The sequence below is a fragment of the Nannospalax galili genome, unplaced genomic scaffold (genome assembly GCF_000622305.1).
Source record: "Nannospalax galili isolate Female #2095 unplaced genomic scaffold, S.galili_v1.0 scaffold216, whole genome shotgun sequence".
NCBI lineage: Eukaryota > Metazoa > Chordata > Mammalia > Rodentia > Spalacidae > Nannospalax > Nannospalax galili.
Window position 1 is genome coordinate 3,368,592 of NW_008339003.1, and position 19,544 is coordinate 3,388,135.

Here is a 19,544-nt window from a genome sequence, read left to right on the forward strand (position 1 = left end):
ATTGCTTACCTTATTAACACACTAAGTATTCCGCCCATCTATTTAGCATGACTTAAGGTGAACCCGCCTTCCTAGGAGTGGCTCTAACACCAGGTAATTGACCAGTGAGACTGGAAAAGTGGGTCCTCCAACAGATAGACATTTTTTTAGTCTGAACTAGTTCAACTTATGGGGCTTGCTGATACTCTAACACTAGCACACTGCTTGTCCATAGAGGTTTACACTTTGCAGATGAGCGAATGACCCTGGAGATGGGCTTGGAGAGTCCAAGAGAAGGTGGCTGTGTCCTAGAAATCTCTTCTTTTGGGCTTTGGCTTTCTCTTCTCTGCCTTCCTACTGTACCTAACAGACTTGGCCCTAACCTTTAATCTGAGACCATTTTGAGGAGCTGAACAGAGGGAACTCTATGGTGGTAGAACACTAAGTGTTCATAACCCACACTTTGTGTAGTTTTATCTTCTTTATATAGAGAGGCCTCTACAGGGAAGCCTTTTACCCCTGCCTCTTGCCCAGTGTTACTAGCTAGAAATTTTGTGTGTAACTTGGGAGCATTTGGGGCTTCCTTCTGAGTCAAGAATGTGGTGGACCTGAGACAGGTGCTTCTTTCTCAATCCCAGATGTACACTGTAGAGTTTCTGCTTCCTTTCCTTAAGACAGCAGTAATAGGAAGTAATACCCCTTTGGGCATTGAGATTTTAAACAAATCTTAGAAGAACATTGTTGTGCAAAGTAGAATCCATTATACTCTTAGCAAACTCTGCCTTAGTAGTTTTGCACTATAAAATTGGCTTTTGACTGTGGCTTCAGGTAAATCAAATTGGGTGATATGCCATCACAGTCACTTACTCAGTTTGCTTTGCTTTACTGTGGCTGTCCACCCATTTCAGAAAACACAGAGAATCTCAAATATGGGCAAACACCATGAACTTGATAAGAATCAGCTCTGTTCACAGCTCAAGTGGACATATTATTATTATTAATTCCTGATTAGGTGATATGTTCACTTTTCCCCTTTACCACCTAAACTCAGAATGTGGTGGAGAGACTGTGCAATTCAGTTGCATAGCTACTTCTAGGAGGGAGGAGGGAGATGAGGGCTTAAGTTGCATATGGCTAGCTCAGTTAATATCGAATGCTGCCTATGATTCTGATGTTGCAAAGGATTTTCTTTGGATTCTAATCAATGGAGTGCTGCAGAGTGAGGACAGCAAATGGCCAGGTTTTTCCTCTCTTTAAAAGGAAGCACACCCTACTGAAGGGCAAACTTTCTATGCTGATTCTCAAGTTTAAATGTTACCTGCATTGCCACATTGTGTACCTCACCTTTGGAGGCAGACATTAGCTTTTCCCATTGATGATCAAGATGCTGTGTGGAAGGAATCTTTTGTTACACATCCAGAATGCAGCCAGTATTCTATCTCTGCTGGAGGCTTGATGGGAAGACCCCCTTTAATGTGGTGTATGCATCATTTAAATGGCTGTGAGCTCCTGGGACTGGAACCTGGTGCCCTGTCTGTGCCGAGGGCAGCTGGTGAGTGTGTGCTACATCCTTTCTTAGGAAAATTGATAGATATTTTCCATCTGAATAAAACTGTAGAAAACTTTGAGCAATACAAGTATACAAGACGGAATGCTTCTAAAAAGTCACTTTCTCAACAGTTTACTAATGAGTAAGGTAGCCATAAGAGAGACGTTTAATCTGCCTAGTTTCCTTGACAGGATTATTGTCTGTTAACTGGTTCATGTGGGAGCAATGCATTCCTTAACTGAGGAAAGGATAAATGAAAATACCATACTAGGAAAGACTTGTGATCAGTTTTATTTAAAAATATTTATACTAGTTGAGATTTTTGTGATTTTAATGGACCCCACAGTGGGGGCTTCCTGAATGTTTCCTTTTCCATCTTGAGATGGGTTAAGAGTCCTGAACCTCAGCACTGTGGCTGTTGAATTCAGTACTAAGGAAAGTTGTCTAGAACATGTCATTTGCTTTCCAACCTCATCTGCAAATACGTAGTGTCTTTGCTTCGCTGTGTCACGTCCAAAGACACTATGAGAACACACAAATAAAGTAGTATCACTATCCTTTCTAAAGATGTGTTTGGTACAGTGCTTTGTGCAATGTTTATATCGGTCACCCTAATATCTAACTAATATCTGATCATTATCTTTCCTGATGAGACAAAGTATAAAAGAAGAAAGAGTTCTAGAAACAAGACTCTGTTAACCGTATCTGAGATTTTTTTTTTTTTGGGGGGGGGGGCAAATTGAAGTTTAAAAATGTGAAAATTTCCTGGTATTAAACAACATAGTTTAAATAGCTATTAATATCCCAAGTGGGTCTGTAATGAGTTTGTGAAGAGCCAGTGAAGTAAATAGTTTTTGACAAAGGAGTTGCTCACTTTCTTTTGTAGCTGTGCATGTGATTTTCTTTTTCCCCTTTCTATTGAGAAGTCGGTAAGGGGAGGATATTGTGAAAGGTATAAACAGATCCTACAGAGGCTGCAGGTAATCATAGAAGAATCCTCAATCACCCTCAGTTAACAGGAGAGGAGACAGTCACGTTCCATTGGAATTTGGGATATTAAGCTAAAAGAATATCCACAAATTAGGTGCAACTTGCTTGCTGTAAACATTTTCCTATATAAGGATTTAGAAGTAAAGGGAATGTCGGCTGGATTAAGAGCAGCATGTGCACTGTTCTTGCGTCCTCCCAGAACCACGGTTGAGTAATGTGATTCCACAACAGAGTAGAGGACATGTGTGAAATGTGTTCTAACCAGGGGGCAGCCATTGGCCATGGTGGCCAAGGAGATAGAGGGATTTCTTCTAAATTCACACTAACTTACCAGGAAGTGTGAATGAAAGAAAATTCCCACGACTTTCCAGGGGAGGGGCTTGGGAGGGCTGAGGTCACTATAAAGGGGTTTAAGGCTTGTTTCGTTTGGGGAGCTGAATTCTCAGCTACTGGTGCAGGAGGGATATGCTTCTTTCACAGGAGAGAACACTGCTCCCCACTGATTTTCCCTCCTGCTGAGCGTTACATCCCTAATACCAAATGGCCTCATTTGGTAATTCAACTTTGAATTAGATGGAGTGCTAAGTTCTCTGTACTACCATGAAATGCGTTTATTCATCATGGCCTTCGACTCAGTATTAGGTGAAATAAAAAATTGTAAATTATGTTATATAAGCTAAAGCTTGTAGAGCCTTAGTACAGAAAACTAGTATTTTCTCTGGGAAAAAAAGACTTAGTCTTTAATTTAAAAAATGATATATTTCTGTAGATAAATGAAGAACAGTCTCAGTCCTCTAATACATGAATGCTTTCTTTATTTACCTACAGAAATTAAAAAAAATTTTACATTAAAGGTTTTGGGGGGTCTTTTTGAGACAGGGTCTCCCTGTAGGTCCACTGGCCTGGAACTTGCTGTGTAGACCAGGCTGGCCTTGAGCTCACAGCCTCTGCCTCTGCCTCCCGAGTGCTGGGATTAAAGGCATGGCACACCCACCTCCTTAAATTAGTTTTAAATTATCACAGTGAATGGGTTTCATTGTAAACATAATTTTCTAAGTGAATGCTTTTAGTATTTTTCCTATCAATAAGATATATTTAAGCCGGGTGTGGTGGCACTCACCTGTAGTCTCAGCACTTGGGAGGCAGAGGCAGGCGGATCTCTGTGAGTTCAGGGCCAGCCTGGTCTACATAGTGAGTTCCAGGACAGCTGTGGCTACAGGGAGACCCTGTCTCAAAAAGACTATATATATATGTATATATATATGTAAAATCGGATTATATTATTTTGATCTCAATGTTGTGAGGAAGTTGTCATTTGTAATCCCCTCTGAATAACAGTGTTGAGATTTTCTCCTGTTAAGAATGAGTATCCAGGGAGTGAGAACTGTTCTCGGCACTTGATAAAATTTATGAAAAAATTGACAGTATGTGTGATTCCATCTTGAGTTTGCAGGTCATATACTCTGTCTTCTTTAATTCTATTTCCCTACTGCGCATGTAACAGGAGCATCCAGAAATTCTAATTTTATTTTATTTTATTTCTTACATTGCTTTTGTGGTTAACTTGTATTTTAAAAGCCCCCTCGCTATTTCCCAGGCACCGCTCGAGACAGTCCATGGATGCCCCTCTTTCAGCGAGGGAGGTTTGCGAAGGTGCTTGCTTTCCTCCGGGTCTTCCTCTATCTCTGCTTTCCCAGGTTAACTTCGCGGAGCCCAGCTTTAATGATGGTCACTTACACACGTTTGGGTCTGATTCCTTGCCTAATGCAGCTCCTTAACGCAGCTTCATGTTGGGTCTGTAAACCGCACCGGAAGCCCCTACTACTACCACCCCTCCCAGACCAGTGCCCCCTCCACCGCCCTGCAGGAAGCCACTGACCCCAGCCCGGCTCTTCTCCCAGAGCGAGACGCAGCCTTGATTCTTTTCTTGAAATGTACCTTGGAGAAGCGAAGGGCTGAGAGATTTGAGACGCAGGACTCCTTGTCGTGCTGCAGCGGAGTGGCCCATAGCAACCACAGCGAGTTCTTAGCGAGACTGCACCATTTTCTCCTCGCCCTGCATAGAGGTGTGGTTGCAAGCGGCAGCGAACTCCCCACCCCCTAGGACTTGCACCGAGGTGGGCTCTTCCTGGCTCCGGTCAGAGACACGAACTGTCTGGAGGAGTCCCCCAAGACCGTTCCAATTGGTGATGTGCACCCAAGGCAGGCTTTTGCAACTAGTAGGATGCTTGTCTGCACCTGAGGCCACCGAACTGCTTGAGGAGTTCCGTCTGTCCCTGGGACCATTTCTGAGTGACCGCACACACATATGCATGTGTGTAGGTGTGTGCTGCTGAGGGCCTCGGCTTGCAGCCTGGGCACATTGGAGTGAATTATGGGTGCTACAGAGGCTGGAGCAAGATTATGACCTAGCTCGCGGAGCGGGGGCGGCGGGGTGGATGATTATGTGAGTGTTCTGGCTGCCAGCCATTGCTCTGCTGGGGAAAATCACATCTCCATACAGCTCTAAAATCACCTGTATTACTGGGGAGTGGAAAGAGATCGTCAGCTGATTTCTTCTGCAAAATGGCTCACGCTGCCGCTTCTATTAAAAAAGTTCGAGAGGCTGAACTGGATGAAAAGGAAAAAAATCTGGAGAGAGAGAGAAAAAAACAACGGAAAATCCCCAGGGATCGGATGGAGCGGAAAAGAAAGGTAGGGAGAGCATCACGTTCCCCCTTCAAAGGTCTGTGTAGAACAGTCAGCCTCAGCACCTGCAACTCCTTTCTCCCCGCAACGTTCCCTGCACCATTTCCAAGCTCAGTTTGCAGCCTGGAGCTCATGCCTAAATTTGCTGCATAGGGAGGAGATGCCTGACCGTGGCGAATCTCCTTTGCTTTGATGGAGTAAAGCAGAACATGCCCTCACTTCATTCTCTCTTTTCTACCTCAGTTAGATTTATTCAGTTTCAAAGCCGGGCTGTATATTCCAATTTACTCTGAGCGCTTGTCATACAAGAAGGAAGGGGCTGCTGTATGGTTGGAAGGTTGAATATTTTCATGTCCTTGTTGCTAATCTCTGCTACTAGATTATTAGTACTGCACCTCTTCACTGACTGTGCATTTGATGTAGATCTCTGGTTGTTAGTAAACCACAGCATCTGTATACCCTCTTTTCCCTCATAAAGATTGACACTGTTCTGTGGGAAAATACAGAAAAAAAAATGTTGGTGCAGTGAACTGTGCCTCTGCATTTTTAGAATTGTCTTATTTTACTTCCTCTCATTGGTTCTGCAACTTACTCTTTGAACACAGCAATTGAATGCAAATATCTAGTTAAACAAATTAGTGAAACATTGATTTTCCCTTCACATTAAATTATAGAATGGCTCTCTTCTCACAAATACATTTTCCCTTCAAAATATAATCTTACAAGTTGACAGCCATGAAAATACTCATTTACCCAATGGTTTGGATCTGTAAAGGAAGTTGCTCTCTGTAAACACTTTAACAAGCTGTTTGTTAAATAATTTCAGAACATGATGAGAGCGTACAGATAGAGCTCTGTGTATAAGCAGGTATTAAATACAGCTCTGGGATTAGGGGTGCACTGGGGACCCACATGTTTAGTGACCCATATGCTCATCGACCCTCTCCTTTTTTTTTTTTTTTTCCCATAATAGCCATGTTCACCTTTGCATTTGAGAGACACTATCTTTGCCTTGTTTGTTTGGAAAGATACTCCAGGATCCACATTGATTTGAACTCTTAATTCACAGGGATTCATCCTATTTCTGTTTTACTTACTTTCCCACTAGTCATGTCAAATGATTGCTATCTGGCAACAGTACAATTAGCAGTATATAATAATGGTTTCCCTTCTAGGGAAAATGTAATACTGTTTGACCTTTCAAATGCCTTGTTTCAAGGGTACTTTTGTTCTTTTATGATATCAAAATCTTATTGACCACATTTGTTGGGACTGGCTTCTTTCTCTATGACTCTTTTAGCACTGTCTCTCATCCTCCAAATGGAACATTACTGCCTCAACCATTTTCTTATATCTTTTAAATTCATGTGTTCCCCCAACCACAGTATATTATTTGTTGGCTAGGAGTACTTGTACAGCATCCAGTTGTGACCTAGCAACTTTGCATTCCATATACCTGGAAAACTTCTTGGCTTTGCTCCGGTTAGTTCCTGAATCGAGTCCAATTATTCTTTTCCTAAACATTTTTAAGCATGAAGAATTAGATTGTTAAAATGGAAAGTGCCAACAGTTGTTGAAAAATCTCAGTTGCTTAGATGTTGTCTTGCTTTAGCTTGAATCCAGCACCGTCAGCAAGATCAGGTTAGTAATGTGGTCATGTGACAAGATCATCTGGTCTTCACATTTAGTATCACTAATCTAGAACCAGAGTAAGCTGGGGGAATGGAAGCTAATCCGTTACTTATTCTTGCTCCTCTTCTTTTTTCATAAGAACCTATTTCTTTTCTTCTGTTTCTACAGCAGATATACGTAGTATTACACAGCACAATAAATGATTACCAAATTATTGGGTGTCCTTTTGAGCTATATTAAATCTATTTTCTCTATAGACAATTTCCCTTCTCCCACATGCACATACTTGACCCAGTTTTAAAATATGATTTGAAAGGAGAAAACTGTAGTTCTTCACTGTTCCTTAAGGTGTAGAGAGTGATAGTTCATGGAGAAGTGAAAATGGATGTTAGTGGACTCTGGGATACCATCTCTAGAAAGTCATTTTAAAATTATAGTGGTTTCTGCTCAAGCCATTTCATATCTGTAAAGGAAAACATCAGTGCTAGGGATAATTGACTATATTGAGTATCATACTCATATCTATGTGAAGCTTCTTGCCCATAAACCTGTTTATTCAAAGAATTCAGAAGAGACTTATCCCCAATGCAGATAAAAGTCAATTATAGAGTTTGGAAAAAAAATGCTTATTTTGAAAGGAATTTTTACCAAGGTACAGCTATTTATTAGTGAAATAATTCCATGAAGCAACCTCATGTTCGTGCTTCATTTTAATATGCCTTTGTAAACTTGCTATGTAAAGATGCATAATATTGTTTTTAATTAAAGAATCATTTCCTTATTTTGTATTACAGAGAGTTTTAAAATGAATTTTAACCATTTTAAAACTTGAATCATTATCTTCTTGACTGTATCCTTATACCAACTTGTTCTTAATGTGTTTTTTAGAACTGTTTGTGTATTAAGGAACTTATTTCAGCCTCATTGGAAGAAAATGCTTTAATCAAATGAACTCAAGTTCAAGATTAGATGAAACAAATTAGTTTGAACTTGTTTGCTCAGAAGAGTACACTGACATACTTATTTATGGGATAACAGATTATTTCTGCTCTAATTATTACCTTAATACTAAGCAATTTTTATATGTACAATATCTAGTTCCTATACTAGAAATCTAGAATTTTATACTCAAGATGCCAGAAGGAATGACGGTGAATTACCAGAATGCTTAAACTTAGTCCTAGAAAGTGATTCCAAGTGTAACACTTTTGTTTTTCTTTACAGCCACATAACTATTTTCCAGCTGTACTTTAAAAAATATTTTGTTTTTATTTTTTATGGGTATGAGTGTACTGCTTGCATGTGTATAAGTGCATCTGTGTTGTGTAATGCCCTCGGAGATCAGAAGAAGGCATCAGATTCCCTTGGAACTAGAGTTACAGATGGTTGTTAGTTAGCGGCCATGTGAATACTGGGATTCGAACCCGGGTCCTGTACAAGAGCAGCCAGTGCTCTTAACTGCTGAGCCATCTCTCCAGTCTCATCCAGCTATACTTTTTTTTAATTTGAAAAAATAATTTATAAGGAATGAGTAAAAAGAACAACACAATTGTATTCTTAAAAGTAGGGTATATATTTAAATAATCTTATTTAAACTTATAATCAGGGCTGGGGCTGGAGAGATAGCTCAGAGATTAAGAGCACTGGCTTTTCTGATCTCTGTGGGCATTGCAAGACATGGTGCACATACATGCAATGAAGTAAAAATAATAAAAATAAAATATTAAAATAATAAACTTATAATCAGGGCTGGAGAGATGGCTCAGCAGTTAAGAGCACTGTCTACTTTTGCTAAAGACCTGGATTCAGTTCCCAACAGCCACATGGTAGCTCACAACCACCTGTAACTTCAGTGCCAGGGCATTTGATGCCTTTTTCTGCTTTGCAAGCTCCTGCACTCATGTGATACGCATAAACTCATGCAAGCACATACACATACAAATAAAAAATAAATTAATTAAAAAATTACAATGACCATGAATTTTCAAAGAAATTTTTGTGTTGCTCATTCTCAGCTTGGACAAACCAGTCCCTAACCTATCATGTCTACAAAACTCACTGACTCATAATATGGAGCATTTTCATACACGTATAGCACATACTTTGATCATATTCATCCGTCTCCATTGCATTCTGGCTCCAGCTGGTCCGTTTCTTCTTGCCATGTCTATTTTTTTTTTTAAATCTAGTCTTCATATAGGAAAGAAAACATGATATTTGTCTTTCTCCATCTAGTTTATTTGATTTATATGATAATCTCTAGTTCCACCCATTTTCTTGGCATAACTTATTCTTTATGACTGAATGGAATCCATTGTGGGGGTTGGCTCAGTGAGTAAGAGATGCTTGTTCAAGCCTGAGGACCTTTCTTTCTCATCTCAGCACTTGTGTAAAAAGCTGAATGTGACCATTGTTCACTTGTAATCCCAACACTTATGGGAAGCAGAGACAGGATGATAGCTGAGGCTTGCTGAATGTCAGCTTAGCTCCAAGTCTCAAGGAAATAAGGTGGAGAGTGGTGGAGCAGAGCACATGACATCCTCCTCTGGCCTTTGTGCACATACATAGGCTTATGCAATACCATGTTCCATGCACATATGCCATACACTTACATACACATACACACTCATACACACAAACAAAAGAAAAAAAATCTCAATTTTGTATGTATACCACATTTTCTTTATCTGTTTATTTGTTGATGGGCAGCTTAATTAATTTATATTATTAATATTGAGAAAGCTCGTATTTCTTTAAAATATGATTTATTAAGTACCAATGGAACTTATCTGAAACATCTATCCATACTGTGCCATTTAACCTCAATGACAGTTCTCGACATTGAACTTTCACTTGCTTTCACAGACAAGGTAACTATGACTCAGAAGACTGTGCAACTTCCTTAGCTACATACAGCTATTAGGTGGTGGAGTTGGAATTTGAGCTCAGACGTGTCTTGGCCCAAATTTCACTGGGGAAAAAGAATAGTGTGATTGTACCAGCAATGAAGCTTAGACACTATTTAATCTATTGATGCTTCAGTTTCCTCACCTCCAAAATGACAGTCTACAGCTAAAAGAAATTTAAGCACTGTGAAGACAAATTAATGTAGCTGAGGAAAAACTGTGTAAATTTAAGGTTTTGTTTTTATTGTAATTGCACCAAAATATTTCATGAGATTTCTTGAAGATTTAACTTTTTGAAATCAAAATTTGCTCCTTAAATTGTAGCCAGTGGCTGCCCGTGATAAACCCTTGCCATCATTCTTTGTTATGCTTCTCTCACGCTTTTAAAAATGCACTTGTAGGGGCTGGAGAGATGGCTCAGCAGTTAAGAACACTGGTTATTCTTGCAAAAGACCCGGGTTCGAATCCCAGCACCCACATGGCAGCTAACAACTGTCTGTAACTCCAGTCCTAGGGGATCTGACAGCCTACATGCCTTACCTACATGCATATACATAAAATAAAAATAATAAATAAAATTTAAAAAAAAAAGCATTTGCAGCCAGGCATGGTGGCACATGCCTTTAATCCCAGCACTTGGGAGGTTGAAGCAGGCTGATCTTTGTGACTTTGAGGTCAGCCTGGTCTACATAGTGAGTTCCAGGCTAGCTGGGGTTACAGGGTGTCTCCCTGTCTCAAAAAGACAAAAAAAAATAATAATTCACATATTTATACTTATTAAACTAAAAGGTAATTTTGTAGTGATGCAGTAGAAAATAAAATCAATCTTTTTTCCAAGTACTTTTCATTGGATTCTATAGAAAAAAGAGGCTCTGGTTAATTCATAGGTTTATTTTAATATATATACGTATATATAATTATTGTCTTGGGGGAATAAGATTTACTTTTTTGTGGGGCACCCCACCAATCTCTTTAGTCTCTGTATTCTCCATTTAGTTGTTTACTTCATTGCAGTGAGAATACTTAATAAGTATAAAAAATGGACCTCTCACAAAGATGTAAAGGGATATGGAGAGAGGAAGACATTTGAAAACTGTATTGACAATATTTTCTAAGTGAAAGAATGTTTTATATGTCAGTTGAGAAGAATATTTTAATTTTGTATTGTGTTGTATCAGTGTGTTGGGATTCAGTAGTCTCCCAGTTATCTACTTTTGCTTTCCATGGTCTCAGTTACCAGAGGTCAATAGGCTTGAAAATATTCCAGAAGCAAACAGTTCATAAGGTTCAAATTGTGCATTTTCTGATTAGTAATCTTCCTGATCCCACTCTGTTCTGATTATGATGTAACTGCTTTTGTCTAGCCCATTATTTTCTTTGCTTGTCAGTTACCAAATAGTCTTCTTGGCTATCAGATGACTGCCAGGGTATCACAGTTCTCTGTTAAGTAATCTATTTCTTACTTAATAATGATCTCATAGGCAACAACAGTGATGCTGACTGTTCAGATACACCATGCAACTTTAGTAAAATAGAGAAGGTTTTATGAAAATATAACTTTTATTGAAATATGTTGTTACAATCATACCATTTGATTATCAATTATCATTAATCTCTTACTATACCTACTTATATATTAAACTTTGCTTTAAGTCTACATGTATAGGAAAAAACTGTGTTCATAATTTTTGGTGGAATTCAGAATTTCAGGGATCTGCTGGAGTCTTAGACTATATCCCCCCTCACCCCCTGCCCCCTCCGGAAATGCGAGACTATAAACACAAAATATGTAACAAGCTGCATGGCCTTGTGGTTTGTGAATGAGAGCTGCTGTGTAGGAGGAGAATGGGCATGCTTCTCATCACCTGGGTCCTTGAGCCTTCTGCTCACATGCTCAGCAGCCAGATTCCAAAGGGCAGCTTAGTGCTGGAAGAAGCAATACTTAAGAACCATAAATGCACAAAACTACACATGTGTTTAAAGATACAAACCACAACAGAATAACCTGACCCTGTATGATGTATTATGTTCTAGAACTCTCCAAACACAGAACATTCCAGTCAACACTTTTTAAATTTATTATTTTTATTTTTTAAGTTATTTTATTGAATTTTTGTGTTTTTCATACAGGTCTCAAACAATCTTTTTTTAAATTTTATTTTATTATTTTTATTTTATGTGTATGGGTGTATTGCCTGTGGAGTGCACCTGTGTCATGCAATGCTGCGGAGGTCAGAAGAGGGCTTTGGATTCCCTGGGAGCTGGAGTTAAGGATGATTCCAAGCTGCCATGTGGGTGCTGGGAATTGAACCCGAGTCCTCTGCAACAGCAGTCAGTGTTCTTAACCGCTGAAAAAAATCTTAATCATGTTTATACCCCCATCCCCACAGCACCCTCCCATAGCCCCACTACTGGAACCCATGTGCTCTGTCATCTGTGTTATTTTTGTTTTATGTGTATGAATATATTGCCTAATTGTAAGTGCACTCATGTCATACAATGCCCACAAAGGTCAGAAGAGGGAGCCATATCCCCCGGAACTGGAGTTACAGACAGTTGTTAGCTGCCATGTGGGTGCTGGGAATTGAACTCAGGTCCTCTTCAAGAATAGCCAGTGCTCTTAACCACTGAACCATCTCTCTAGCCCCATCCATTTGACATTTTTAAAGAGCTACACCCAGTGACCTTTATGTAATTTTCTGTAGCTTCTTCAGTATGCTGGTATTTCCAGAAACCATACTAAAGCAAGGTAGATTGGTGATGCCTTGAGCTGTGTCTGGATAGATGACCTTCTCATGTCTAATGTCCACTCATAAGTGAATATTAAAATGTTTTGTTACATTTGATGTCCCATTTACATCTAAATAATGTTTAGGCACGCTATTTAAATGCGAAAGATTCAGTAGAATCATGATTTTAAAAAAATTTCTTCTTTAACATTCATCATGTCTTTTCATGGCTTAATTCACAAGCTCTTTCTTGGCTTTCTATAAATTACATACATTATTGGCAGTATTTCTTCACTGACACTGTGTATTACTTTTCTGCTCTTGTAATAAAGAACCGTGACCAAGGCAGCTTACAGAAGGAAGAGTTTATTTGAACTTTCTGTTCCAGAGGGTCAAGAGTCTATGATGGTGAGGAGGCACAGCAGCAGAGGTAGCCAGAGCAGAAAGCTGGAGTGCTCACACATCTTTGACCACTTGCAGGAAGCAGAGCGAGTGAAATTGGAAGTAGGACCAGAACTCTTCAAAGCCCCCCCTCAATGATGTGCTTCCTCCAGTAATGCCCGACCCCCTAAAGGTTTTGTGACCATCCCAGAACAGTGCCACTGGCTCACCAGGTGTTCAAACACTTCTCATTCCAACCGCACCTGCTGTAAATCTTGTTTTTATTAGTTTGAAATATAAAGAACCTCCTTCAATCACTGAGTAGGTGATTAACAGGTTACAGCAATCAAATTCATGTGATTGTAAGTAGTCCCAATTTTATGACTTGAGATAAATTTTTAAGACTTGAACAAAAAAGAAAATATTAATTTAGAAAAACTTCTGAGATTTTTAATTTAAAATTTTATAAATAATACAATTAATTAACATTTCCCATCTTTATTAACAATTTTCATTGTATTAGCTCATCTAAATGTTTTACTTAAGCAAAATTAATTCACTAGAGCTTTACTGCAAACTTTTAGGAAAACTTTGTCATCATCATGAATTAGGTTAAAATAATGTAGCATATTTTGACATAAAAATTAATAAAATATTTTGTCCAAGTATTGACTTAGTGGAAGTAAGTTAGACATTCTACTCACATCATCTTTGATGATCTTTTGTGTTTTCTGTTTTCCCAAGCCTCTTTTTCACTTGGGTTCTCAAAATAGTTTCTTTACAAAGAAAACTTAGTTTTATTCTCAGTGAGAGACTATATATTAAAATAAAGACTAGTGCAAATAAGACAGTTCCAAAATTATCGAGATCCATGTTGCTAATAGAATCAGCTACTTGAATGTGACTTTTTTGTTTCAAAGATGAATATGATTTCAGATGTTATGTGGGGGCTTGGAGAGATGGTTCAGTGGTTAAGAGTGCTAACAGATGACCTAACACTCGCATGACAGTCAACAACCATCTGAAACTTCAGTTCCAGGGCATCTGACACTCTCTTCTGACCTCTTCAGGTATTGCATGCATGTGGTGCACTGATATACATTTAGGCAAAATACTCATACACATAAAACAGTTAAAATGTTTATTGTGAGAATTACTCATAGTCTTCTGGTTTATCCTCAAAAGTGAGAATCTTGGAGTAGAATGTAAGTGAAGGCAGGGTATAATCTATGTATTTTTTTAAAGCTCCTCAGTGATAACCAACCAATGCTAGAAACAGAATAAATATTTCCATTTCTCCAGTAGCCTATATTTTGCTGTATCTTGAAAGTTGGAGCAACAACAGATTTACTTCTCTAATAAGTATGACTCCAAATTGCCATTGAGAAAATTTTTCCATGTGTAGATAGTACACAATGCTGGTTACCTTTTGGAAGTTTAATAAGACTAATTAGTCCATACAGCAATGAATTAATTTTGAGCACAGAGAGGAGGAATTAAGTATTTAAGAGTTAAGTCAGAAGGTTTCTTGATCTACAGTTTAATGATCTTTGCCTCAATGGAATGGTCTTTAGAACCAAAGTTTGTATGGTTCTGAGAGTTATATAACTAGAGCTGACCATATTTTGAAGCAATGCACTAAATTAGGATTTAAATATATATTCAAAAATTTGTTCTGTTTGAATAAACTCAGCTGAGTCCTAGGGATGTAATTGTTAACTTAGCCTGGGAGTCTTCAACTCTTTAGAGCTGGCAGTGCCTCTCCAACTCCTAATATAAATCAATACCTTGTACTTGGCTTGGGCAGATCTTTACAAAATCATATGAAATGACATGGGTGTAGTGAGAGAGAGGGAATGAGCAACTCAGATGAACTGTCTCCTCCGTATCTTGAATTCCCCTGTGTTATCAAGTGCTTATAGTTAGCACTGGGCTTTGTATTTTTTGTTGTTGGTTGAGTGTTTTATACAAATATTTTGACAACTGTTCTCCAATTCTCCTACTGGCTACAACAGCTTCCAGGCAGCCAGAGGGAAATCCTTAACTAGTTACACAGGGCTCTGGAATGTACTTTTTAAAATTTTTTATTTTTAAGAATTTCATTCATAAGTATTGTCTTTGCGTTATTTCCACCCTTCCGGTTCCCCACCAGCTCCTTTGATGTCTCCTTAGTCCCTCTCAGTTTCTTGTCCTCTTCTTTAATTATTGTTACAAACACATACATACACTGATAAATATGTACATAATATATAATGCACTTTGGTGGTGCTTGTGTGTACCTGTGTTTAGGGCTTTTTAGCATGTTTGCTTGGAATTACATTTCCTGGTTTCCATAATTGCATTAGCAGTTCTGCCAGGGGAAAAGCCCTTCCACCTCACCCATTAGCCATTTTCTAGATATTTCCTTTTATTGTATACCATTGTTGTGGTAACTCTTTCATAGGGGAACACCTCATCAGAAGCAGAATTAAGAAAGGGAAATGTCAGGGCTACAAAGCTATGAATGTAATCGACTTGTTTGGCTATGAATACGGCATTGTTTCACCTTTACTATATTTTTCTATATATTTGCATACAGTCTTAATTACTTACCAATTTTAATTCAGTTGTTTACCACTTACCTTTTAGAAAAGAAAAGCTAAAATTAAAAATGACAATGACAGCCGGGCATGGTGGCGCACGCCTGTAGTTCCAGCACTTGGGAGGCAGAGGCAGGTGGATCTCTGTGAGTTCGAGGCCAGCCTGGTCTACATAGTGAGTTCTAGGACAGCTGGGGCTACAGGGAGACCCTCTCTCAAAAAGACAAAAAAAATGACAATGACATTTCTTTGTTTATATAGTTATTTGTTTTTGATTTGCTTTTTGCGTTTTGGGGACAGTATTGGAAATTAAATCTCGAGTCCGATGCATGCTAGGCAAAGATTTTACCATTGAGCTATATCGCCAGCCTTCTTTTTATTTTTTATTTTGAGACAGGGTATACTAAATTGCCCAGGCTGGCCTTGAACTCATTCTGTAGCTCAGTCCTTCAGTCCTCCTTCCGTAGTCTCCCAAGTAGGTAGGATGGCAGCACTTTGCTGCCAGTCGTGGCTTTCTTTGTTTATTTACATTGCTTCATGATGTTGTTTCAAAATGCCTATTTTTTAGGGCATTTTAAATTTCTAGACTGGAGGATTTTCTCACCCCTCTGCCTCCTGCCAATAAACAAACATCGGCATCACAAACATAAACACTAAAAATCACTTTTATTATTAATGTAAAGATGAAATATCAATAGTGCTTTCGGAAGAAGTTTAACTACTGTTCCTTTCAAACACTGATCATGATAAGAGATGGATGTGAGATTTAAGATGATAAAGAACAGACAACAGGGACTGAAGATGGCTCAGTTACTAAAGCGTTTGTTGTACAAGTATGAGGACCTGAGTCCAAATCTCCAACACCCATGTAAAAAACTGGGCATGCATGCCTGTAATCCCAGCCCTAGAGAGGCACAGACAAGAGAATCCTGGAGCTTGCTGTCCAACCAGCCTAACTGAATCCATGAGCTCCAGGTTTACTGAGAAACCCTATCTCAAAAAATAAGGTGGATAACTACTAAGGAAGACACACCCAAAGTAAACCTCTGACCTCCACATGCATGCACACACACACACACACACACACACAATAAACAAATAAGTAAAACAGAACATAAACATGCCAGGCAGTTGCTTACTAATTTTATAAGTAATCTTTATATGAAGTTTCTTCAAAAGTCCTAAAAAACAATTTTTGGAAACCTGTGCTTAGTTCTATTTGCCAGTGGGTTAAAATTGACCTGGTTTACTAGGCGTGGCCTTTCATACCAACATGTGGAGTCAATCAGCAGCAGGCAAATCTCTGTGAATTCAAGGCCAGCCTTAAACATAATGAGACCTTGTCTAAAAAAAATTGATCTGCCCTTAGGTAAGCAGTGACAATAGCAAGGATCTGAGATTTGTTAGCATCACTATTTTTTTTTTGAGGCAGGGTCTCCCTGTAGCCACAGCTGGCCTGGATTCCCTGTGGAGACCAGGCTGGCCTTAAACTCTAAGAGATCTGCCTACCTCTGCCTCCCAAGTGCTGGGATTAAAGGCGTGCACCACCACACCCAGTTTAGCATCACTTTTGTTTTTAGGTGTTTCTGTCCCATATTTGATGATGCCTTTGCTGCCCTCATTTTTGTAAATGAGATAATTTGCTGGTATTTTAATGGTTTTCTTCATTCAATAAGACTTTCTTTTGAGGTGACTCTCTGTCCCAGACACAGTGCTGTCCTTGGAGGACTCCACAGAACACCACTGGTGAAACGATATTCCACACATAATGGGAAGGGAGCATCAATCAATAAGTTGGATTTGTAATTTTCTGTTTTTGTATGCATGATGCAAATTTTCTTTAAAAGATCTTACCTCGGGGGGAGGTGATGTAATAGTGTTTGAAATTTTCTACACATTAAGGCAGTATATTTAGTATATGAAGTAGTGCAGTTGTTGTCACATACTGATTTGAGTCATTTGAAAGCTTATTGTAGTTCTCTTATTTTCTGTTAAGTGCTCTGTGTGGTGATAATTCCAGGTTTAGAAGCCCACAGAGAATCTTCATTGTGGTGTCGGTAATCATTTTACAAAGATCTAATGGCGGTAATGGTTGTTGCCTTAAAGGCACCTAGAAACTCTTAAAAAATTACACTTGTAGGGGCTGGAGAGATGGCTCAGTTGTTAAGCGCACTGACTGCTCTTGCAGAGGAACCAGGTTTGATTCCCAGCACCCACATGGTGGCTACGAACTGTCCTTAACTGCAGTTCCAGGGGAATTCAACATCCTCCTCTGACCTCCGCAGCATTACACGACATGGGTGCACTCACATACGTGTAGGCAATACACTCATACACATAAAATAAAAATAATAAATAAAAATTTAAAAATTTCACTTGTTTTACTTCTCTTCCTTCTTATCCTGGATAAAAGGTACCATGTCCATCAATCTCTTCCCTATTTCCACAGTGGGCTCAGATGTATGTAATATATATAGCTTGGGATGTGGCCATTCCTTGGATCAAAAATATTAATTGAATGACCATTGTACACCAAGTATTAAATTGAAGATGACAAAGGTTATTGGCTAAGTTAAAATATTTTCTCTCAAGTAGCCTCTTTTTGATAAATGTTTAGAATTAATATCAGTGGAAAAAATGGTAGATAGTGTGAGATTAGATCTAATAATTTGTTACATTAATATTAATATTATTATGATTATTATTGCAGTCCTGAGAATTTAACCCAAGACTTTGCACACGCTAGGGAACTGCTCTACCACTGGGCTACATCCCCAGCAAATAGTTGGTTATGTTTGAAAAGAACCTGGACTTGGAGGATAGCTCAGGATTGTTGAGGTGGAGAGTATCTCAGGGATGAGACATAAAAGTAGGTAGTGTAGTGTGAGGTTCAAAATACAACCCCAAGCCTTAAAGATAATGAAGTTAATGGGAAAAAATGGAGAAGCGACTACAGGTTTGTGATGAAGAACAGGAGGAAGTAGAGCTGGCAAGGTCATCCAGGAGACCGCTGAGGAATCTAAGAGACTGGGCTCGAATGATGATCAACAAAGAGAAGCAAGATGACTGTTAGATGCAACTCAGAATGGGGAAAGTAACGTTGAAAAGGGGGTTTGCAAGACTATATGTTTTAATGATATTAAAAATAGTAGTTGAGGCTGGAGCGATGGCTCAGCAGTTAAGAACACTGACTGCTCTTGCATATGGGTTCAATTCCCAGCACCCATATGGCAGCTATGAACCATCCTTAACTCCAGTTCCAGGGGAATCCAAAGCCCTTTTCTGACCTCCACAGCAATGCATGACATGGGTGCACTCACGTACATGTAGGCAATACACTCGTACACATAAAATAAAAATAATAATAATAAAAAAGTTTTAAACAAAAATAGTAGTCATCAACCCAAACATATTTCAAGAAGATGCTGGGGGGAAAATAAAAAATATATTGCTTTGTATAAGGAGAGTGTGAAATGGCGTCAGGATGAAATTATCTCACATGGCAGGGATCTTGAATATAAATGATCAACAAATAAAATGTTTTATCTTTGTGTTTTGTTGTAATAGAAGTGTAGAATTGAAAATCCTTAATTAAAGTCTTAGCTGTACTTTTGGATGTCTGTTTATTTGTCACAACTTTCTTATCCATAAATCTTTTGTTTTTTGTTTTGAGACAGGGTCTCCCTGTAGCCCTACCTGGCCTGGAACTCACTATATGGACCAGGTTGGCCTTGGTAGCACAGAGACCCACCTGTCTCTGTTTCCTGAGTGCTGAAATTAAAGACATGCACCATGCCCAGCATTATCTATAAATCTTAATAAATTATATGATATGATACATTCATGTATGAATGAAATACATATGAAAAAAGTTATGGACACTGAAATGAAGTGTTTCTGAAAGCACTGTATACATGATAATATTAGATATATCAGTAAACTCCCCTATTTTGATGTAAGGGAAAGGAAATATCATTCAGAAGATCAAAATATTCGTGGAAGTATCAGTATGAGCTTGTTGTTTTTTATGTCTACCCACAAAGGAAACATGTAAAGGTGTGTGTGTGTGTGTGTGTGTGTGTGTGTGTACATATTTTCCCCAGATGTGCTC

At 38.7% G+C, this 19,544-nt stretch overlaps 1 protein-coding gene across 29 annotated transcripts in view; it reads left to right on the top strand.

Annotated features, from left to right (window-relative positions):
- Ank2 (ankyrin 2) overlaps window positions 1–19,544 on the top strand; it is a 675,290-nt gene that overhangs the window by 350,237 nt on the left and 305,509 nt on the right. For 4 of the 29 annotated variants that reach the window (XM_017798337.2, XM_029563869.1, XM_029563865.1 and 1 more), the window contains exon 1: window positions 4,230–5,212. The exons of 9 other annotated variants lie outside the window; for them this stretch is intronic. In XM_017798337.2, coding sequence (XP_017653826.1) covers window positions 5,084–5,212 — 129 coding nt within the window. In that variant the 5' untranslated portion in view covers window positions 4,230–5,083. Of the gene's footprint in view, window positions 1–4,222; window positions 5,213–19,544 lie in introns of those variants that run through there. 16 more of the 29 variants (XM_008833731.3, XM_008833733.3, XM_017798339.2 and 13 more) reach the window with 12 other exon arrangements.